Consider the following 24,205-nt stretch of genomic DNA (forward strand, 5'->3'; position numbering starts at 1 on the left):
GGGCGGGGGCTGTTGTAAGAGGTTGTTAAAAAAATGATTTTAAAGGGTTCTGACGATCCCAGCTGAGCTGCTTGATCATCAAAGGTTTTTTTTTACTTTTAAAAGCATTTTTTTCGGCCGAAGAAAAAATGCTTTTAAAAGTTTTTTTTAAAAAAACTCTCTGATGATTGCGCGGCTCAGCTGTGGCAGGGCCAGGGATTTTTGCTACCTGTTCTCCGAACCACCCGCCGCCATCGCTTCCGGATCAGGCAATCCGGTCCGAACTGGGAGCATTTCACCCCTGCTCTTAATGTCCTTCAAGGAATATACTTATGCCAGACTTTTTGGATTGCCTGAAAAGTTTCAGGCATGCCTGAAAACTAGATTGTGCAGAAAATTAGAAACATCCATTCTTTGATATGAAATTAAGTGTTTTATTATTTCGCAGGCTTAGCATCACCAACTGACGTCCATCCAGTGACATCCCCTTTCTCCAACAGGCTAAAATCAACCTCACCTATTTCAAAACCCCTGGAAGGTAAGTCATTAAAATATGTAAAGAAGAGTTTGAATTCTTCTTTTTAAAAAGTTGATTGTTTTTACTCTTATTTTCTTTAGAAATTGAAGCGAGGCCAGATATGCAATTAGAATCAGACATGAAGTTGGATAAACTGGAAACTTTCTTAGGAAGACTCAACAATAAAGGTCTGTAAAATCTTAAGAAGGCAGCCTGTGTTTTAGTTTGCTGTCCTGTGTGAATAACTTTATTCATTATTCCAATAATGGTTTGTGGCTTATATTAAGAATTATAAGTAAGGACTCATTAGCAAAAATTTATTTTGTTAAGGAGATGAATAGCACCTTGTAGCATGTAGCATATACATTTATATACATATCAATGTTTGAAATATTTAATGATCTAAATCAGTGTTTTTCACACTAGCAGTTTTAACACATATTGACTTCTACTCCCGTAATTCTCCAGCAAGTATGTTAGCTGGGGAATACTGGGAATTGAAGCTCACACAGTTTCCAAGTTTGAAAAACAATGCTTCAAATGGTTTATACATTTTTCGTACAAAAATATTAATAGTATAAGTATTCTTTATTTTAAAAATTGCTAAACACCATGTCTTCCTGCTAACCATAATTAGATTAGAAAATGTTATAATGGCTTTAAAAAAAACCCTGACAAATAATGATGTCCCAGAGAACACCAAATATATTTCTCATGACAGTTAGGGAACAAACATGGCTGAGACATAGATTGTTTTTAAATTTAATCTTTGGATTTTTGTTTGACATACACCATAGTTGTTTGCTTAGTTACTTCATACTAAATGGGCAGGATGAGTAATTAAAATAGATTTTTGCTACCATGGTTTTGCCTTCTTCTTTGGCTATTTAAGTTTTTAATAGATAAGAAAGAGGGAGTGTTTCTCATTTTTACTTAAGACAACTGATTTCTGTTAAACTATTATCTTAAGAGCTCGAGAGAAAGAATATACATTTTGACCATCTTGTTGCTAGCCCTTTCCAACCTGGTGTTTTAAATGTCCCAGGTAACCAACCATTCCCATAACCCCTGATCATTAATCATTGAGGCTGTGACAGCTAAACATTGTCATCACCTCTATATTCACTAGAGAAAATTTCATGTGTTACTGCAACCAAATTTTTAAAAAATCTTCTAGTTCGCTTATAAACCTTTGTGTAGCATAACTGACAATAGGAAATTCATGCTCCGATAACTAGTATATCTTTCAGATTAAAGATTTATCTAGCTAAACTGCTAGTTCTCCACTATTGCCGACAAGATACTTGTTGTAGACAGTCTACAAGCAGGACATCAAAGAATTTGTATTGTCCATTCTTTCCTGTTAAAAGTTTCATATCATATGAAAACCACTCACTGCTGATAGCCTTTTGTACACTTTCTAAATTTGTCAATTTCTCCTTTACAACTATTTGAGTTATTAAAACCATCTGTGTTCTTTATTGTCAATCACGGGGGGAATGTGATATGCTTTTATATACCAAATCGATAGACCACCACTAAAATGAATGTTTTTGTGGTAGAAATTTTAAAGTCAAAGACTGCTATTATATACAACATTACTATATAATCTTAATATATGCTATAGTTGCTGGAATGCAGGAGACAGTCTTGACAGTCACAGGAAAGTCTGTGAAAGAAGTCATGAAATTGGATGATGAAGAAACATTTTCCAAATTTTACCGATGCATGAATTTTCCATCTCCCTCTTTGCCTGTGGAATTAGATGAAGACTTTGATGCCATATTTAATCCCAATTCACCGAAGTGAGTAGTTTCCCTTTCATTCCTTTAAAAATTAGTAAAAGGGTAAGGACCAAGAATCAGTCATTTCTGAGATATCATGGTTCCAATATGGATTATCACTTCAATTAACTTCTTTTCTGCATGTTTATGGTTGGAATATTTCCAGTTTTTCTTGGAGTTTTTATTTTCAGGGGGTGACAGAAGAATCAAATTTTCACAAAGGAAATGCTAAGGAAAGAACATTGGAAAATAAAAACTCGGTAATTTGAAGAAAATGAGATAGAGACAAATAGTGGTTGTAACATTTTACTAAATTAGCATTTAAGGAATTTTAAGCCCAACTATAACACTTCCTGTATTTATTGAGGTTGTCATACCAAATCACAGGAATATTGAGCAAATCACAGGGTTGAAAAGCAGATGCAAGAAATAGTCCAGGGCATCTACCTCTCTTTCCATAAGCATTTACATGTTCCTTTTTCACTGCAGAAGCTATGTCACCATTCACCCTTCCACTACTGACAAGACCAACCTTAAGGCATTATTGTGTGGGTCTCAATCACTTCGTTAAGGTATTGCTCTGTAGCCCCTTCAGAATGATTTGTATGGTGTCACAGCAGTTCTGATCTATTTTGTTATTTAGGCACAATAAAGCAACAATGTTAGGAACAAGAGAGTATTTGGGCCTAGTTTATGCTCCTCCTAGTTTTGTCTGACAAGCCTTCATGATTGCCTTTGCTTTTCTGGATGTTGGTTAAGACATTCAGATATAGAGGTGAGTTGCCTTTAAGAAAAACTGGTGGAAAAAGGTAGTTAATTGGGAACATCTTTTGCTTTTCAGGTTGATTTCTCCAGTGGCAGAGCACAAACGGGCTGTGAGGCCTACACGCAGAGTCCAGGCTTCCAAGAACCCTTTAAAATTGCTAGCAGCAAGAGAAGACATTCTTCATGAATATACAGAGCAGAGATTAAATGTGGCCTTCGTGGAGTCAAAGCGGATGAAAGTTGAAAAAAGTAAGTTTAAGGTTTCAAATGGCTTTCTGTGTACTTTTAGAGATGACTCATCTGCAGGATGGTTAAGATTCAGACACAGTTTGAGGAAAACAGCACTATTGTCTCTATTTTCCCAAGTGTATGTCTTGGTGCTTCTCAATCAGAATGGTAAACCAAGATTTATTTGCTTGGCAGCAAGTCATGGAAGTTGTATTTCCATCACTGTTATTTTTTTATTCCAGTGTTGATGCTGATGTTATAGCTCCTTTAATCCAGTTTCCCAATATGAAAACTTTCATTTCTTAGAAAGCATGGATTAAATCAGAGATTGCCATTTATAATATTAATGAAAAACTATCTTAAACAAACCATAAATAAGATAGGTGCCTATGCCTGGTACACAAAGTCAAAATAGAAGCACACAAACATAGAGGTTGTTTTGATTTTTTTATTTCTTGTTAAAGGTCTACAAGAAAACAACCAAACTCAGAGACCATCAAGGACCCCACAGAACCTGAATTTCCTAGCTTCGCTGCTAACCCACAATATTTAAGAAAGGGAAAGAGAATGATAATGTAATTTCTCATTTTCTATGAAACGTCCTCTGGCCAGAAAAAAAGTTGTCTCTTCTCTCTTTCGACAGAATTGCCAAGACACCTGGATATATGCAAAGCCAAATAACAATTGAAACTGGCCTTGCATATTTTTGAACTTTATTGTTTTTGGTAATATTTAATGAAACAATCTATCCACTTTTCATTTTTATCCTGAAATGTTCCACCTGGAAACGTGAGGGTCTTCAGACTAGAAAGTAATCTGAGTTCAACTTGTTTTTTGTTATCTCTTTCAGCAGCCTCAACAAAACTAAAGGCTGGATATGAGCCGTGCATGAAAAAAAGAGCTAAATAAATATGGAAATGAAATATAATGTCCTTTTTTTGTTTTATTTGTATGTCTGCTCTTTTATTTATTTTTTCTGTATTTTCTTTTTTTCCCTCTTCTTTCTGTCATTTTTTTCTACTTCATCTGTCTTAAGTGTCTGCAAACTCAAGTTTCTCAGAAGTAGCACTTGCTGGCTTAGCGAGTAAAGAGAACTTCAGCAATATTAGTCTGCGTAGTGTAAATTTGATGGAGCAGAATTCAAACAACAGCGCTGTCCCGTACAAGAAACTGATGCTCTTACAGATCAAAGGTAGGTTGAATAAGTACATTTTTTAATTAATCCAAAATGCAACACTTAAATATTGGCAAGGAGTTTTAGTCATTTTTTTCAACTATGGAGAAGATGGGGAAAAGAAAAGAAAGACACCGTAACCATGTTTAATATATTAATAAATGTACTTGTTATCTAGTAATCATGTTCTCTGGTAAATATCATTATTTTTAAATCACATTCAAATCTGGCAATATTAGTAAAAGGACTTGAATTTAACAATAGTTGTTTATTACTTTTACCTCATATTTTTATAAATAACACAAGACAGTGAAGATAACTAATTAATACTCTTTCCTCCTCCTATTTTCCCACAACAATGACCCTGTTAGTCGACTTGGGCTGAGAGAGAGAGTGACTAACCCACTCCAGTTGGCTTTCATGCCTAAAATGGGACTAGAACTCACAGTCTCCTAGTGATTGGCCCAAAATCACCCAGCAGGTTTTTATGCATCAAAATAAGCTTACGTTTTAAGATTGATATCCTAAGACAGTGATGGTGAACCTTTTTGGTGTTCCGTGCCAAAAGTCCGAGCACGGAAGCGCTCTTGCGTGCCAGCACCCATAATGCAATGGGCACACCCATTTGCGCATGCACGCATGACCGCCCACCACACTCCCCATGCGCATGTTCCCCCCCCCCACTGCGCATATGAACACCCCACTTTTTCCAAGAGGGCTGGTATGCCTCCTAACGGAAGACAACCAGGTACCGGCCTGTTCCCTGGCAGTTGTTCCTCAGCCTGAGGCAGCACTCTCAGCCCCATCACTTCGACAGCGCCATCCACCAGCTGAGGAAGTTCAACCCTCCACCTCGGGCCCTGCATGCAGCCTGCAACCAGTGTGTCACCCAGTGCAGCACTCTTCCCTGAGAGCTGCCTGCTCACCCACCCGCTAGCCAGACTGGGCTGGAAGCAGCGTGTCACGTTGCACCCATCCTTGTCCTCCTCCTGCCCGGCTGCTGGTTCCTTGACGTGAGCAAAGGCTGCTGGTTGGAGCGAGGGGAACTACAATTCTGGCCTACCACTGCTGCGAGTGCCAACACTGCTGCCTCGATCTCAGCAAGCGTTTTTGGGTGGCAGGGCTGCAATCCCCTCCCTGAATTTCAGGCAGCAGATCTAGCCAGGAGGAAAGAGAAAGTGAGTGTGCAGAGAAGGAGGAGGAGGACGCGCAACTCTGCAATGTTTATTTCCAGAGAGGAAAGCTTTCTCCTGCCTTCTGTGTCTTCTCCGATCTCCAAACTTTCTCCCCCCACCCCCACATCAAGTCCTAGCTTTCTTCTGCCTTCTCAGATCTCCACACTTCCTCCTGAGATCTCCCAAGATTGCGGCAACAGTGTTTTTGGGTGGCAGCACCTTGCCTTATGCCCCCTGCGCAGCATCCACTTCACCAACTGAGTCCTGACCTCTGTGCTTCTCCAGGCCGCTTCTGGAACCAGGCTCCAGCCGAGGCAGCAAAGGCACAGGGCACATGCTGGGAAGCCCAGCACCCAGCGGGGAGGAGTCCAGGCAAGGGTTCGGGACACAACAGAAAGAACAACCAAAGCCCATCTCTGCCAGCGTGCCAGCCTCTACACCCCCCACACACACACACCTCTCAGAAGAAGAGCTGCTTGCTGGCCCTGGGCACCCAAGGGAAGTGCTGGGTGGCTATTTTGAAAGGGAAGGGAGCGGTTTATGCTAGCCAGGGGATACAGCCTGAGCCTCCTCGATCGGCGCGCCTCCCTGGGAATTGCTGCCCGGCCTGGCCCGGGTGTTTGGAAAAACAGTACATTGCTGGAAGGGGAAGGGAAGAGGAGGAGGAGGGGCCTTACTCATAGGCAAGGCAGCAGATAAAGCTGCAAGGCTCTGCCATAGTTCTTTCAGGTGAGCCGTCCCTGCACAACTCTCAGGTCCCTGTCCAAACTAGCCTGGAAGCGGCACATCACCTTGCACCCACTAGCGTGGCGGCGGCTGCTCTTGCCAGTAACTGAGCCCGCAAATTGGCCTCTCCTAGGCCAGGAGAAGAAGCCAAACCGCCCTCCTCCTGGGTCATCTGGAGAAGGGGCAGGCAGAGCGGCTAGCTGCCTTGCTTTACACCTCCTGAGCAGTGCCAGAAACCGTGATGTTCTTGTTTTTCCTCTGCAAGTTTTTGTAATCGGGTAGGCAGCAGAGATCTCCAGGCAGTGGAGATTGTGGCACCCAATGCCACCCAAAAACAGTGTTTGGTGACGGGCCCAATCCTCACTCAACCCCAGCTGTTGTGCTGCCATCTAAGCCAGGCTCTCTGGCCATACACTGGGGAAGGAGTCGTGGGTAGGGCAGCTGCCTGACCTGTCAGCAAATGCTGCCCTATGCGCCTGAGCCGGCCGGTTGCTCTTCCTTTCCTCCTGCAGCTGCCACTGCTATTGCTCTTCTGGGGAAGTACAGCTCCGCAGGAGGAACTGAGCCCAAGCGACCTGCGCGGCTGGTTGAGCGAGCCAAGAGGGGCGTTTCAGCCTTGCTTTGATGGCCACAGGATCATTTGCACAGGCAGCCCACCAGCACCTTGCCCTCACCAGCTGTCAAAGCCCTGCCAGCCACACCTGCTTAGGCTGCAGCTCCCAGCGGGGAGGAGCTCAGGCAAGCCTGCGTGTTCTGTGTTTCCGCGGCTGGCACATGGTGCTGCCGAGGTGGTGGGGCCGAGAGTGCCACTGCCAGCCCAGGAATGACAGCTTCCAGCAGGGAGGAGTCCAGGCCATGGGGTCATGTGTGCAGGCAGCCCATCATTACCACCCCGCCCTTACTGGCTGCTGGTCCACCAGTGCTCTGGTCCAACTGGAACGGGACAAGAAGCCCACGTGGGCAGGAAGGGAGGGAAGTCCCAGCTAACGTTGCTCTGCTCCCTTAGGAAGCAACCACCGGGATTCCCTCTCTGCATGTTTTGGCACCCGCGCCTGTTGCTAGTCTTTGCACGTGCATGCATGCCAGAAACCAGGCCAGCTGGCCAGTGTGCATGTGCACTCTGGAAACAGGAAGATCATCTTCCTGGAGCACTCATGTGCAATGGGTAGCTGCTCTTCTGGTTTTCGGCATGCTGGCCGACGCACCAGAACCCGGAAGAGCAACAGGCCACGGCTCTGCGTGTCTGGAGAAATGGCTCTGTGTGCCACAGGTTCGCCATCACGGTCCTAAGATGATCCTAAGGGCTGCTAAAAGTTGTGATAGTGACATGGTTACAGTGCAGAAATAGAAGAGGCAAAACTTCCTATCCTTACCAATTTTGAAAGGTTTGGGGTAGAAAACTTATCTAGATCAATATAATTTAATTATTTGAGCTCTTCATTTGAATATTAAAAATCCCTTACTGCTGAAAATGAGCAATTTATTCCCAGGTTTTAGAGAGTCACTTTTGGGGAGGTACTTTAGAGATTACAAACCACCATGGATTTCCCACCCTGTTTTATAGGATAGGACAGGACAGGACAGAATTCTTTATTGGCCAAGTGTGATTGGACACACAAGGAATTTGTCTTCGGTGCATAAGCTCTTAGTGTACATAAAAGCTATAAGTGATAAATCATGATCATAGTTATCATAAAAATACATTCATCATAAATCATAATATACAACACTTAGTGATAGTCATAGCATACTAAATAAGCAATTAACATAAATCATATTAGGAAACTAAATAAAACAAAATAAATAGTAAAGATACAAGCAACGAAGTTATAGTCATAAGTAGAAAAGGAGATAGGTAATAGAAAGATGAGAAGAATTTAATTTATAAATTAAAATAATTGATAATTTTTGTCTTAAGTGAGCGGTTTATTCCTGGGATATGTTCAGTTTCTGCTGTTAAGACACATTAAATGTCATTTAGAAAATGATATTACTGTATTTGTCTGAGATGAAGGTCTTCTTTCTAAAATAAACAGATCCTAAAGTTGTCTCTAGTCCCTTATTTATAGGATGTTGTTGGATTTTTTTTCTTTTTAGGAAGAAGACATGTCCAAACTAGATTAGTTGAACCAAGGGCCTCATCACTTAATAGCGGTGACTGTTTCTTGCTACTCACGCCACAGTTTTGCTTCCTGTGGGTAGGAGAGTTTGCAAACGTCATAGAAAAAGCCAAGGTTAGTGCTCGGGAGGTCTGAGATAGCACAACCCTTGGTTATCTTTTTTTTTTTTTTTTTTGTTAGGTTCATGGGCATGTGCAAAAAATAATCATGCACAAGATTGTTAATGTCTCTAAATACGGATTGAATGTCGTTGGGAAAATTCTTATAACCCACCCACCCCTTTTCTATTCCCCCCCCCCCCACTAAAAATCATTAGGGAAAAGAGGTCCACATTCAAGAAGAGAAAATAAGTCTTGAATGACAGGAAGTCCTTTCTGACTTTTGCAGTTCAGTGGGCTGAGTTCTCATTAAAATGTAAATAAGGGAACTTATCTGTATTTGACACAGTTTCCATCTTTCAGTTTAGTATGTCCCATGAAAGTAGCAACAAGTACACATTCATTCTTTTCTGAATAGTCCAATTGTCCCCAAAGCTTAGGCAGTCCTATTCAGCTAATCATGTTCAATTTCTTAGGCTTCAGAGCTCGCAGCTTTAATTCAGACAAAGCGAGAACTTGGCTGCAGAGCTCCTTATATACAGACCATAGAAGAAGGCATCAATACTCATACTCATGCAGCCAAAGAATTCTGGAAACTCCTTGGTGGGCAAACAAGCTATCAGGGTAAGAGTGGGTTTGTTTTTGCCATCTCCATGCATTTTCCTCTTGTAAGAATATTCTTAAATTGCTTTTTTTTAAAAAATTGCCATTCCTGGGCTGCATTGGTGACGGTGTTTATTTTGCCTGCCTCTTTCAAGCGGCTGGAAGACCAGAGGAAGACGAGATGTATGAAGCTGCAATAATAGAAACAAATTGCATTTATCGGCTTGTTGATGATAAACTTATTCCTGATGACGACCACTGGGGAAAGATGCCAAAGTGTACATTGCTAAATTCGAAAGAGGTATAGTAGTAGTAAGAGGCATTTTCAGGCTTAAAGAGTCAGTTTAAGTGCTGATGAAAATGTATATACAGGTAGTCCTCAACATGCAACTTTTTGTTTAGGGACCATTCAGAGTTACAATGGCATTGAAAAAAGTGATTTATGACCTTTTCTTTCACAACATTGTAGCATTCCTGTGGTCACTTGATCAAAATTCAGATGCTAGGCAACTGGTTCATATTTATGACCGTTACAGTTTCTCAGAATCATATAATTCTCTTTTGCAGCCTTTTGACAAGCAGCTGCAGTATTTCACTTAATAACTGGCGAGAAAGATCATAAAATGGAGCAAAACTCACTCTTAACAACTGTTTCACTTATCAATAGAAATGTTGGGCTCAGTTGTGGTCGTAAGTGAGGGCTACCTGTATCTTCTTTTTTCACATACTAAATGTTCTTTTTCTCTTTGGGCTCAGATATGGTTGCTTTTTTTTAAGGTCAAACCAGGGGTGAAATACAACAGGTTCTGACAGATTCTGAACAGCCAGTAGCTGTTCTGTTTCCCCCTCCCACCATTCCCAACAAAAAGTCAGTCAAAGGCCTTCTCCCAGTTTATTTACACTTGGCTGGATTCCTTCTGGCACAGAAGGATGTGTGGACACGTCTCCCCACACGCCTGCCAAAATCCCTGGAGATAACCAGAAAATTATAGATAAAGCACGATTCACTCACGAACAGATTCTTCTATCCATGAAACAGTTTGCCCGCGCAAATTCATTGCTTTGTCCATGACAAAAAGCCAGGAAGCTCCACCTTTTTTCATCTTACGGATTTTAGGACTGAGCTTTGGGCGGAATATCAATACCTTTGTTATCATGGATGCTATTCTGCCTAGTTTATACCATCTTCCATCTCTAAGCCAGCCACCATTTGAAGTATCACCAGATAATGGTTATTCATTGGATAAATTGTGTGTAATATTCTGCCATCCTGAGACAGTTTCACCTCTCGGCGACTTTATTTTTATTGTATTCATTTATGCGATATTCAGTGCCGGAACTCTTGCACCTGCGAGGTGCCCCCGCGTCGCAGGAATGGCCCACTTCATTACCAAGGGCCGGCCTCAATGACGGGTCTTGGGACCCACAGAGGTGGCATGCGAAGAGAAAGAGCCTTTGGGGTTTTTTAGATAGGGCATTTTTAAGGGGTGGGAGGGCAAGGGCGGGTGTTGGGGGAAGCCCATCGGGAGGGGGTCCAGTTCCTGCGTGTGCTCGCGGCGGTAAGTTAATAGGTTCGAAGGTCATGGGGGGTGGTTGCGTTCCGTTTGTTGAGGGTGGTCTTATTTGTACGGTAAGTGGGAGGGGCAGATATGGCGGAAGTGAGGGCTCATATCGTTCTATGGGGGCGCGCGCTCGATGTTTGCAGGCGATCGCGCGCCCCGAGCCCTCAGACTTCTCCCGTTTCCCGGATGGTCAAGACCCTCAGAGCCCGGGCCTTCGGCTGATGCTATGCAACGCACGGTCCGTGGTCAATAAGGCCCCCCTAATTCATGATCTTATCCAGGGGGGTGCCGCGGACCTTATGGGCGTTACGGAGACCTGGCTGGGCGCAGAAGGGGGTGTCCCCCTTGTTCAAATGTGCCCACCGGGTTTCCAAGCATTCCATCAGCCGAGGGCCCAGGGTAGGGGTGGGGGGGTGGCGGTTGTGATTAGAGAGAGTCTGGAGCCGAGGGAGACCACTGTACCTCAGATTGCCGGGTGTGAATCCCTCTTTGTGAGGTGGGGTCATAGATGTCAGATGGGCTTGTTTGTCACGTACCTGGCTCCTTGCGGCGTGACAGCAGCCCTGCCCGAGCTCCTGGAGGTGCTTGCTGGAGTGGCGGTGGAGACCCCCAGACTTATTGTCATGGGGGACTTTAACTTGCCATCGACCGGCATGTCATCTTCAGTTGCTCGGGAGTTCACGGCTTCCATGACAGCCTTGGACCTGACTCAAGTAGTTGATGGCCCTATTCACGGTGGGGGTGGCACACTGGATTTGATTTTCATCTCTGGTCAGTGGTTGAAGGATCTGGATTTGAGGGATTTAGTCATCGAACCTTTGTCATGGTCAGATCACTCTCTCCTTCGCCTGGACTTTCTGACCGCCACTCAACATCGCAGGGAGATGGAACCAATACGTTGGTTCCGTCCCAGGCGCCTGATGGACCCGGAGAGGTTCCAGACGGAGCTTGGGCCATTTCCTGAGGGTCTGGCTCACGGCACGGCCGAGGAACTTGTTGCGGCTTGGGATCGGGCCGCGGCGGGGGCCTTGAACCGTGTCGTGCCTTTGCGGCCTCTGACCGGGCGTAGGTCTCAACCAGCTCCCTGGTTCTCTGAGGAGCTTAGGGAGATGAAACGCCAGAGAAGACGCCTAGAGAGTTCCTTGAGGTCCAGTCGTTCGGAGGCTGATCGGACACTAGTTAGATCCTATACTAGAACCTACCTAGTGGCAATGAGGGAAACGAGACGTTGCTACGTCTCCTCCCTCATTGCGTCGACAGATAACCGCCCGGCCGCCCTGTTTCGGGTAACTCGCTCTCTCCTTCAACAGGGGGAGTGAGATGACCCGTTGCAGGGATGTGCTGAGGAGTTTAGTGGTTATCTATACGACAAAATCGTTCAGCTTCGGGATGGCCTGGACCAAAATTGGGTAGATCCAGGCGGGATGTCAGAGAGCTGTCTTGTTGAGACTATTTGGGATGAGTTTGACCCTGTGGCTCCCGAGGACATGGACAGGTTGCTGGGTAGGTTGAACACCACCACATGTTTACTGGACCCGTGTCCCTCCTGGTTGGTGCTGGCCGCACAGGAGGTGACACGAGGCTGGCTCCAGGGGATTACGAATGCTTCTTTGTTGGAGGGGGTCTTTCCGGCCGCCTTGAAAGAGGCGGTGGTGAGGCCTCTCCTCAAGAAGCCTTCCCTGGACCCATCTGTTTTAGGTAATTATCGTCCGGTCTCCAACCTTCGCTTCACGGCGAAGGTTGTAGAGAGCGTGGTGGCATGTCAGCTACCCCAGTACCTGGAGGAAACTGTTTATCTAGACCCGTTCCAGTCCGGTTTTCGGCCCGGTTATAGCACTGAGACGGCTTTGGTCGCGTTGGTGGATCTCTGGAGGGCCAGGGATAGGGGTTGTTCCTCTGCCTTGGTCCTATTAGACCTCTCAGCGGCTTTTGATACCATCGACCATGGTATCCTGCTGCACCGGTTGGAGGGATTGGGAGTGGGAGGCACCGTTTATCGGTGGTTCTCCTCCTATCTCTCCGATCGGTCGCAGACGGTGTTGACGGGGGGGCAGAGGTCGGCCCCGAGATGCCTCACTTGTGGGGTGCCTCAGGGGTCGATTCTCTCGCCCCTCTTCTTCAACATCTATATGAAGCCGCTGAGTGAGATCATCAGTGGTTTCGATGTGAGGTACCAGCTGTACGCTTACGACACTCAGCTGTACTTTTCCACACCGGACCACCCCAACGAAGCTATCGAGGTGTTGTCCCGGTGTCTGGAAGCCGTACGGGTCAAGCTCAATCCCTCCAAGACGGAGTGGCTGTGGATGCCGGCATCCCGGTACAGTCAGCTGCAGCCGCGGCTGACTGTTGGGGGCGAGTCATCGGCCCCAATGGAGAGGGTGCGCAACTTGGACGTCCTCCTGGATGGACGGCTGTCTTTCGAAGACCATTTGACGGCCGTCTCCAGGAGAGCTTTTTACCAGGTTCGCCTGGTTCGCCAGTTGCGCCCCTTTCTAGACCGGGATGCCCTATGCACGGTCACTCATGCTCTCGTGACATCTCGTCTGGATTACTGCAATGCTCTCTACATGGGGCTCCCCTTGAGGAGCACTCGGAGACTCCAGGTAGTTCAGAATGCGGCTGCGCGGGTGATAGAGGGAGCCCCTCATGGCTCCCATGTAACACCTCTCCTGCGCAGACTGCACTGGCTGCCTGTGGCCTTCCGGGTGCGCTTCAAGGTTTTGGTAATGATCTTCAAAGCGCTCCATGGCATAGGGCCGGGCTACTTATGGGACCGTCTGCTGCCACCGAATGCCTCTCACCGACCCGTGCGCTCTCACAGAGAGGGACTCCTCAGGGTGCCGTCGGCCAGGCAGTGCCGACTTGGGACACCCAGGGGAAGGGCCTTTTCTGTGGGGGCTCCCACCCTCAGGACTTCGCCAACTTCCTGACCTTCGAGCCTTCCACCGCGAGCTTAAGACACATCTATTTATCTGTGCAGGACTGGACTAGAATTTTAAATTTTTAAATGTTTAAATTTTAAATCTGGTTTTAAATGGGGTTTTATTATTTATATCTCTATTTTAAATATTCGGCCTATATAATAAGTTTTTAAATTAATGTTTTACTCTGTATATATTTATGTTTTTTATATGGCTGTAAACCGCCCTGAGTCCCTAGGGAGATAGGGCGGTATAAAAGTATGAATAATAAATAAATAAATTATAGCTCCTGTGGGTGTCACTCCGTGACTCATCATTCTCTGACCCTGTCCCAATGCCTCCTCTGCTGCGTGTGCCGGTCACGTCTGCGCAGTCTCGCATCAAGCCAAGATTGTTCTTGGGGCATTGCCAAATCAGAAGAAGGCCCGGAGGAATCAGGCCTTGCCAGCCCCTCCTCCTCCTCCTGAGTTGGTGCCAGGGAGGGAGAGGGCCCAGGGGAAGCAGGCCTTGCCAGCTCCTCCTCACCCCCTCCAGGAGTCCGAGTCCGGGAACCTAGGTCACAATAGTAGCGGAAATTTTGAGTAGTTCGGAGAGCCAGCAAATACCACCTCTGGTTGGCCTCAGAGTGGGGTGGGAATGGAGATTTTACAATATCCTTCCCCTAGGAATGGGGAGGGAATGGGGATTTTGCAGTATCCTTCCCCCAGGAGTGTGGAGGGAATGGGGATTTTGCAGTATCCTTCCCCCAGAAGTGAGGAGGGAATGGGGATTTTGCAGTATCCTTCCCGCAGGAGTGGGGAGGGAATGGAGATTTTGCAGTATCCTTCCCCTGCCATGCCCACCAAGTCATGGCCACAGAACCACTAGTAAAAAAAAAATTGGATTTCACCACTGCGTCGAACATAATGTGTATAAACCTAAAAGCTTCCGGGGAATAAATAAGAAAACCAAGCAACCTTACAAGAAACAGATTGTAATATTTGGGTTCCTAAAGAGAGTCAGTAAGGTAGCTATGTCAATAAGCACTATTAAAGTGTAATAATTAAACTTGTATAATTAAAATTGGAAAACTTCATTTCTTAAAACAAAAAAACTAATCTTGTGATTATTTTAATTGAAATTATATGACTGTAAATGTTCTGACTTATAGAGAAGACAGGCAAGAAGCATTTTTGTAAGGAGACTGTTAAACAATTGTATCTAAACTATACATTACATTTACAAAGTTGAATGAATTGTAGAAAAAACTTACCCAATACACAATTACATCAGCTAGTGAAATAGAGTCACAGAGGAAAGAGGAGAATGTAGGACATCATATATTTTACTGGGATACTACAGTAGAGAGGGATGGAGTAAGTTCATACATCAGCTAAGCCATGCAAGTCACAGAGTCATCATATGGTTCTGCTTCATTTGCATTTCCATTGTAAATAATAATGAAATAAATGTCTGTAACATAAAACAAAGAGGCTTCTTAATAATGCAGAGCAGATATGGTAAAGATACCAAGGATAACCAACTCAAGGAACAGTGTGCTTCCTATAGATTGGCCTCCCTCAGATGTATCATTAAAACACAGCTTTGTATTATGAAAACAAGTTTTAGACAGCTTTAAATTTATCCAATTTCTCCTCTTCCTTATGTTTCTATATGAGTTTAAGGAGGAGTTTCAAAGATCTCACTTCAATTTTAGATCAACCACTAGTCATCATATTTCTAGTATTCAAACTTACATTAGGTAATCTTAAAAATAATTTGTTGAAAATAAATCTGCTCCAAATCACATATTCAGAACTGGTTTGTTTCATCAAAATACAGTGGATCTTTAATGCTTCGATGCCATGCTAAATTTTCAATTAACTTAAAAACAGAATTATCATCTTTATGCTAATTTATGCTAATCTGGCTAATTAAAATGAGAGGGGAAGTGGTCATTATGGTCATTTATAGTTCATTCCAATATAAACAATGTTTTGTGGAACCTGGAATAAGACAAATAAGCATGTATCAAAATATGCATCAAAAGTTCATAAAATCCCCAGATGATGACAGAGCTTGTCTTTGTTCTGTATCTTTATTCATAGGGCATTTTAATGAAGGTTAACAACTGTTAGGTAAAGGTTAAGGTTCCCCTCGCACATATGTGCTAGTAGTCGTTCCTGACTCTAGGGGGCAGTGCTCATCTCCATTTCAAAACTGAACAACTCTTACTTCTCGGCTAAAAATTGAAAGTTATTTCTATATTTCCCCTTGCCCATTCAAAAATTATTTCTTCTTTTTCTTTTTTTAGGTCTTGGTGTTTGACTTTGGAAGTGAAGTGTATGTTTGGCATGGGAAAGAGGTCACACTAGCACAAAGGAAAGTTGCCTTCCAGTTGGCCAAACACCTATGGAATGGGACTTTTGACTATGCCAATTGTGACATCAATCCCCTGGATCCTGGTGAATGCAATCATCTTATTCCAAGGTATCAAACCTAATGACAGTGATGGTTTTGCTATCCTTATTTAAGAAAAGAAACACGTTAGGATAATAATTTCAATATTATTTTTCAAATTATTTGAAAGTTGTGTCCCTAGGTTTTGTCCCACATATACCTGCGGGATATATGTATCAAAACTATCCTGTTGTAGGCAGGGACACAGCCTAATTAAAACCAGTGCAATTGTTCCTTAATTGTAACTCCCAGGCAATCAACAGGTAATCATGTACACGTTGAGTGGAAAAAGTAATTCGGATATGGTGCGAAAGTAATATGGATGTAGTGCAAAACTCAGCCAAACTAGGACATCAGAGTTTCAGTTTATAACGCACAAGAAAAGACAGAAAGGCTAAACCAAATTGAGAGCGAGAGGAAGTTGATTTCAAGATGCAGAGCATTTCGAGGGTAGATTGAAGATAGCTTGTCACTAAAGCATAATTAGCCAAGAAATAGTTTCCAGTATTTGCTTATCTGCAGATTTATACAAAGAAGCTTCATAATGCAACCCTAATCCCAGCATAGCTAATATACGCATAATTCAGTCAACTTGCATTAAGGACATATTGTTTTTTATAAGGAGATTTTTCTTGCAGTACTGTGCCACTGTACTTTCAGTCCTTCAATTTTCTCTGGTGTCACTGCCCAAACGTTTCTGAGATTAAGGTTGTTCTTAGATATCTAGGTCAAAGTCAGAGTCTGCAGTCTCAGATTTATGGGGGCAGAGTCTTCAAAGGCCTTTGTTGGCTTCTCTGTATCTTCAGGGTTTGTTTGGGGTTTTTTTTTTTAGGGGGGTGGGGAGAATATTAACCTGCAATTTTCAGAAGTCAAGACTCATAACTGCCAAATTATGAGCTACATATTTTGCCAATGCCATTTATTTAGTTTGTTTTGGTTGGCTGACTTTTGTTTTATAGCATGAAATGTTAAATGATGTTGGAACATTCTATTTCTCTCTCTCTCTCTCTCCCTCCCTCTCTCTCTCTCTCTCTCTCTCTCTCTCTCTCTCTCTCTCTCTCTCTTGTCATGTAGAAAAGGACAAGGGCGACCAGATTGGGCCATTTTTGGGAGACTTACAGAACACAATGAGACGATCCTGTTTAAAGAAAAATTTCTTGATTGGACTGAATTGAAGAAACTTGCTGAGAAGTATTCCACTGAATCCCCTCAGAAGGTGGCTTACTTGTTTTTAATCTTCTTACTCATTTATAATCATTTTATTAGGAATCACTTGATAAACGTATTGCAGATTTTTTTGGCATGAAAGGTATCTTGCTTAAAAAAACGAGCTAGGCAAAAGAAGTTTTAAGTAGATTTATAAATGGCCAAATTAGTGATTGACCCAATGAAAATATAATTAGGAAACTTTTTCTAAAATCTGCACAGTAATCACTAGAGTACAGTAAGTATATAATAGATTGGTTTAATTTTTTGCTATTAGTGGTGATGGTAATATCTTACAAAAATAAATGACATCTTCATGCATGAGACTGTTTATCATCAGAAAGCCAAGTCCTAGTATCAGGTAAACTCAGAGAGTAATTGAGTTACTTTCAGTTCTTTAGAAATGCAATTTTTGGAAAACAGTGTGAGTAAATTGTTGATAAAAGCTGTTTATGCATTAGCGCTGTAATAAGACTTTTGGTTTTATTTCATGATATGAACAATGGACTTGCTGCCTAAGACTAAAATGTGTTGTGTCTTGTTACAGGAAGAAACCAGATCTGACACAAAGCCATATGATGTCCTGCTCATGGTCCCCGTCCCCCAGGCAACCGTTGGCACTGTATTGGATGGGATAAATATTGGCCGCGGTTATGGATTCATTGAAGGAGATGATGGGAGACAATTTGAAATTATCACCATCTCTGTGGACGTCTGGCACATTTTGGAATTTGATTATAGCAGGCTTCCCAAACAAAGTATTGGACAATTTCATGAAGGCGACACATATGTTGTCAAGTGGAAATACCTAGTGAGCACTTCAGGTCCGTAAAATATCTTTATCTTCTATTAAACTTCTATAAATGAAATGCTTAAATGTGAAAGCACTCCCTGTATCTCACGATAAATGTAGCTATTCAAGGCCATTGGGAGTTGATTATAGAGTTTATCACGTTAATTTATAGGAATTGCTTTGCTTCTGAGGCAGAAAACAAGTAATGAGTGTATTTTTCTCTATGTGATGTCATGTATGTGTGTATGTGATATGTATGCACCTATTGACAGGAAGGCCTGGAGGAATGTTGTCCATGGGGTCGCGATGGGTCGGACATGACTTCGCAACTAACAACAACAAAATATATAAAAACCTGTGCACATTTTTAATAAAACATGATGGGCATGCATAATACCACAAACATATTGAGTTTGTTTCAATAGATGCTGATCAGTCCAGAAGATTTTCATCTGTCTGAATATTTGTCTCCCAGTACTTTTGAACAGCATATCGAATTGCTTACATATAATGTTTGGTTAGTGCAGCTTTGGTTGCGAATTCTAAGCTGGGTATATGCCTTCCAAGTTATGACCTGTTTGTTTTGATCTTGCAGTTGGAAGCAGACAAAAGGGGGACTTACAGACGAGAGTCGTTGGCAAAGAGAAATGTGTGTATTTCTTTTGGCAAGGGAGACATTCTACTGTCAGTGAGAAGGGGACTTCTGCATTGATGACTGTGGAACTCGATGAAGAGAGAGGTGCACAGGTGAAGAAAGCAGAGATTGGCACAATAATAGTCTGGGGTCTCCAGCATCACTCTTTCAAACAGAGCATATTGCAACCCATCTAACGCAGGGGTGTCAAACTGGCAGTCCCGATGCGTAATGCACAGGTCAGATCCACCCCAGCTCTGCGAATGGGGAAACCGTGAAATGTCACATGAGGGTGACATGACGTGGCAAGATTGACAGCCGTGATATAGGCTTCCATGTCTTTAATAGCACAGGGTAACTTACAGAAATGTAATACAACAATGCTGAAAAGAAACATAGTAAATGGATAAGGATCAATATTAAAATTAGTGGGTGGATAAGTATACCTTTAACTTCCTCCTAATCTGTAAGATCTTAAACAAGGGGAGGCTCATTTTAACTCCAGTAAAATTTCTTTTATATCAACACACACACACACACACACACACACACACACACACACACACACAGACAGAAAAAATACAATTCACTTTGGCCAAGGGTGGACAGTCTGAAATTTCTGAGCCATACATGACCACCAAATCCTCTTTTAGCACCCTTCTAACACCAGCTGCAAAACATTAGCAGATTTCAAATCATTTTGAGATTATATTGTAGTAGAAGCTCTAAAAAAATTGTTCTCTTTTTAAGAAAAACAACTAAGAAAGATTATGTGTGTAGCATCATTGCCACATTCCCTTCAAGCCCTTGCTGAAAAATATATTGAGATAAGACCTAGCCATCAAAATCTTGCCCACTCCCAACCTGGGTAAAACCCTTTATACCCAATGGCTGGGTCTCCATTGTTCTTGAGTTTCATCAAAGTGAATAAGGACCAGTTCAACTGACTCCAGTACTGTGACCAATGCAATGTTTAAGTTTCAGAAATGTATGTCTCACTGAGTTTGTCCAATGAAGGTGCCATCAGAAGGTACATAAAATGCACAAAGCGAGGCAGACAAACATGTCAGCTAGTAATGCTCTTTTTATATTTTAAGTAAGAGGCAAACTTTGTTTAGAGGAAGCCTATTGAAATAATTGCAGGTACAGGTTGTCCTCAATTTATGACCGATCACTTAGCTATTGCTTGAAATTACAACAGTAATTTCCCTCAAAATTATTTATAATCTCTTCCAAAATTTTGACATTTTATTTGATGATCACGGTGATTAATTTAATGACCTCCACAAAAAAGGTAGCAAAATTGGGACAGTCACATGAGTGACTGGCTTTATAATCACCATGACTTACAACCATAGTGAGCATGTTCCATGGTTGTAAATTGAGGATTGTAAATTGTAAATTCATTGAACATATGGATTTGCATACCAGTGGCGTATGGTGTTGTGCTTCAGTTTGGACAACAGATCAGTGACACGGCTCTTATATTTTTTATGCTGAAGAAAGCAGGTTCAGTTGCCAGCCTCCCAGTAAGGCTATGAACAATTCTCACCTGAAACTGTAGAGAATCACAGTCATCCGATTTATTATAAATAATATCTAAATAAGCTCATCGTTTGGGTTGGTGAAAGGCAACTTTCTGTGCAGAATAGCTTTGTGGGAAGAACTCTGTTGCCATAAAAAGCAAAGTATAACTATAAAAGCAAAGAATTTGCCAGGTTCTCACTAGAAGGAAACTTTTTCAAGGGTGTCAGATATAACTGCTCAGAAATTGGGCAGTTCTAAAAGTTATGTAAACAATGCAAGAAAATTTACTTGCTCATTATTAATGTACAATCAGTTAATACTATATTGGATAATATTGTTTAATTGCACAAGTGGGCTGTCTAAGCTTTAATGGGTTTATTGGGATTAGTATTAGTATTCTAACCTAATGGGGCTGCCACAAATAAGGCCTGTTTTTTGTTAACCTTTCTTAGTTCTGACATTCTGTCAAAGCCGCATATTGCCTTCATGCCAATTATACTGTTGTCTTGCATAAATCTTAATTTGTTGTAATTTTTAATTACCACTTTTTTTCAGGTACAAGTTCTTCAAGGAAAAGAGCCTCCATGTTTTCTTCAGTGTTTTCAAGGTGGAATGATTGTTCATACAGGAAGAAGGGAAGAGGAAGAAGAAAATACCCAAAGTAAAAATAGCTTCTTGTTGCAATAGGTTTGCTGAAATTTGAAGGGACAGGAGAGTGATCTTGTGCAATAAATAAACTTAAATGTAATCCTATTGCCATATTATTTAGTTTAAATGCCATTAGTTGGTCCTCATTTTGCAATGAAGCCAGCAATATAATTAAGTGAAGCAGTCACTAAGTGAAATTGTGACAGTGCTTACTATTTTACTTCAGCCTTCCTTTACTGATCTGCAAAGGTAGTAAATATGAAGACTGATCATAAAGTTACTTTTTCATCATCAAATTGTGAACAGTTGCTCTATGAACCAGTCACTAAACAAGGACTACATATAAAATTAGGGGTTAGTTCTGGAAGTGAAATAATATTAGGAAAATCTGATACATTTGAGGATATGTGAAAAGTTGCCTTTTTAATAACTGATTAGCCACAGCAATAAAGGGTGGGGTAGGAGGAAGAAGAAAAAAATGAAAATCTAGATTGATGGTATAGTGATTCTTTTCAGCCAAAAATAACCCAAGTTCAAAGCAAGGGAAAGCTCAGGCCTTAGTCATCTCAACTAATTCTACATTAGAATTAGCTACCCAGAAGACTACTTGGAAGTTATAGAATATAGCAGTGCAGACAGTTCTGGGAGCCCCTATTGTGACCCACTTAGTACTGGCGGCTAGTTAAATTCATTTATAAGCCAGCTTGACAAGTGCATAATAAATCTGTGTCTTGAATGCAGGTGATTGGCGACTGTACTGCGTTCGTGGAGAAGTTCCTGCTGAAGGAAATTTGCTTGAAGTAGCCTGCCACTGTAGCAGCCTGAGATCTAGGACTTCAATGATTGTTCTCAATATCAACAAGGCCCTTATTTATTTGTGGCATGGTTGCAAAGCCCAGCCACATACCAAGGAAGTAGGAAGAACAGCAGCCAACAAAATAAAAGAACAGTAAGTAGAAGAACTATTGGTCTGTGGTTGCTTTTGTAGAACTCGTACTTGTCAGCTCTACCCGGAGATGAAAAATGATCATGCACTAGGGTAATATTTAAAATTATGCTACTTATGCAAGAGATTTCTAAACTGGCTTCAAATATTTTTCCACTTCACCATAGATATGACTTCATATACATACATAATTAAAATTAAAAATAGCAAAGTCAATAAACCATTCTATGTCATTTATTGCCATTGCTCCAAGGAATTCAAGATGGTTATCCTGTACATGAATTTAATGTTCCATTTAGCTTCTCAGCAATCCCATGAAATGGGTCAGGCTGAATAGTCGTAATCTCCTTAAGCTCTTCTCACCAGCTAAAGTAGGATTTGAGCCTTGATCTTCCCAATTGTTGTCCACTGTTCTTTAAGTTTTAAAGCTTTTTGGCTCTGTAGTTGTCTATTACTAATGATGTGGAGAAGATGAATTAAATGAAGCTTTTCTCTATCTGTTTTCTAAAATTGAAACTCATTTATCCAGTGTAATTAATTAGCAATAGATTTTGAATGGATAAAAATGTATTTTTTTCATACAGCGTTTACCGACTGCCACAAGTTTTGCTGTTTACTAACGAATGGGCTAACAATAAATCATATCCCGCTTTTGAAGTCTTTCTATTAACATTTAATAGTTGTGAGGATTTTATGGGAGTTCTATATTCAGAGTCAGTATAGCATTATAAAAAAAGAGTGGTATTAACAATATGTTAGAGGGCTTTGCCACAGCATCTGATTGAATGCTTTAGAGAGCTGAATGCTGGACCTTGAGAATGATTCAGAAGGAATGCATTGTTGTCCTTAAATTAGAAAATGAATTCAGCATATGTGGTTAAGTGAACATCACTTGCAAAAGGGAGCAAATGTCCTTTTATGAAAAGAGATAAGAGAGATGATGAAGCTGGGCAAGAGATTTTCCCTGAGTTCCTCCTTAGATTTCTCTCAAAATGATTGGTTCTTGGTGTGAATTATGCTAGATTACTAATTCTGAATCTGACGGACTGATAATTGCATTGTAGATGTCCGTTGGAAGCAGGATTGCACAGTAGTTGCAAAGTGACAATACATGAATATGATGAAGGAACAGAGCCAGTGGGATTCTGGGATGCCTTAGGAAGAAGAGACCGAAAAGCCTATGACTGCATGTTGCAAGGTAGGGTTAGGGTTGTTTTCTTGGGATGTCTTTAAGATAGCCAAGATCTTTTAAATCTCATTAATCTTTTTAAAAAATCAGTGTCTGTCAAAAACTGAAGAATGTGATCAAAATGTATATGATCATATTTTTATGTAAAATGTTTTAACTGAACTCAAGTAATACCTTGATTTTAAAATTCTGCATACAAAAACGAATGTATTAAAGTAAAATAAGCACATTAGGTAGAATCTATAAAATCCGTAGGTGCGGAAATTTATATATAAAAATAGAGATGAATTTTCATAAGGTTTTCTGGAAAAAAATACAAACTAATGTGAATCATTTGATTTGTTTTCTAAAAGAAAGTAAACCAATTTATTACATCCATATTAATATATTTAAAAATCTACTTGTCAGAAGTTCAATGAAAGTCAGATTAAGTTTTCAAGAGCTTACATCTACATTACCAATCCTATTATTCACTTATTGCCATTATTCATCTTTATTAGATTTGGGCAGGAAAAAAATGTAACATCCAAATTGTATGTACTTTTCTAATTTAAACATCTTGTTTTTCTTTTTAAAGATCCTGGGAAGTTTAATTTTACACCTCGCTTGTTTATCTTTGGAAGTTCATCAGGAGAATTCTCAGCCACTGAGTATATTTATCCATCAAGAGATCCCTCTGTGGTTAATTCCATGCCCTTCCTTCAGGAAGACCTCTACACAGCCCCCCAGCCAGGTAAGTTAACTTATTTAGGGTACACCAGGGGTGGGGAACTATGGCCTTTTATGACCTGGTGATTTCATGCTGGCTCAGGAATTCTGAGAGCTGAAGTCCACAAGTTGTAAAAGGGCCATTGTTCCCCACCTCAGGATTAATAATGATATGAAATTATTTATGTTGAATATCTGAAAATCCTTGTTTCTAGAAATATGTTTTTGTTTCAATTGTGAAAACAATGAAAATATGTGTGCAATAGCATGCCAAGTATTATTTTCATTACCTTTGTACTATACAATATTTGGATTTATAATTGTCATCACCATAACCATATGGAGAACTGAAATTTACAGCAACAGGCAAAATGACAGTTCTTTAAATGAATAAGAATATCTTCTGAGACATCCGAGGAAAAATCACTATTGCACTTTAGGAAAGGCAACAAATTTCCTG

General features: G+C 41.6%; 1 protein-coding gene across 26 annotated transcripts in view; it reads left to right on the top strand.

The window, feature by feature from the left end:
* Positions 1-24,205, top strand: part of SVIL (supervillin) — a 186,749-nt gene that overhangs the window by 154,021 nt on the left and 8,523 nt on the right. For all 26 annotated transcript variants that reach the window (XM_058184309.1, XM_058184300.1, XM_058184307.1 and 23 more), the window contains 16 exons: positions 428-517; positions 598-684; positions 2,124-2,301; positions 3,122-3,294; positions 4,310-4,465; positions 8,446-8,582; positions 9,043-9,190; positions 9,325-9,470; positions 15,949-16,124; positions 17,169-17,310; positions 17,848-18,124; positions 18,689-18,840; positions 20,810-20,915; positions 21,644-21,851; positions 22,913-23,046; positions 23,615-23,770. In XM_058184309.1, coding sequence (XP_058040292.1) covers positions 428-517; positions 598-684; positions 2,124-2,301; positions 3,122-3,294; positions 4,310-4,465; positions 8,446-8,582; positions 9,043-9,190; positions 9,325-9,470; positions 15,949-16,124; positions 17,169-17,310; positions 17,848-18,124; positions 18,689-18,840; positions 20,810-20,915; positions 21,644-21,851; positions 22,913-23,046; positions 23,615-23,770 — 2,466 coding nt within the window. The remainder of the gene's footprint in view (positions 1-427; positions 518-597; positions 685-2,123; positions 2,302-3,121; positions 3,295-4,309; positions 4,466-8,445; positions 8,583-9,042; positions 9,191-9,324; positions 9,471-15,948; positions 16,125-17,168; positions 17,311-17,847; positions 18,125-18,688; positions 18,841-20,809; positions 20,916-21,643; positions 21,852-22,912; positions 23,047-23,614; positions 23,771-24,205) is intronic.

Source organism: Ahaetulla prasina, chromosome 4 (assembly GCF_028640845.1).
Source record: "Ahaetulla prasina isolate Xishuangbanna chromosome 4, ASM2864084v1, whole genome shotgun sequence".
Lineage (NCBI taxonomy): Eukaryota > Metazoa > Chordata > Lepidosauria > Squamata > Colubridae > Ahaetulla > Ahaetulla prasina.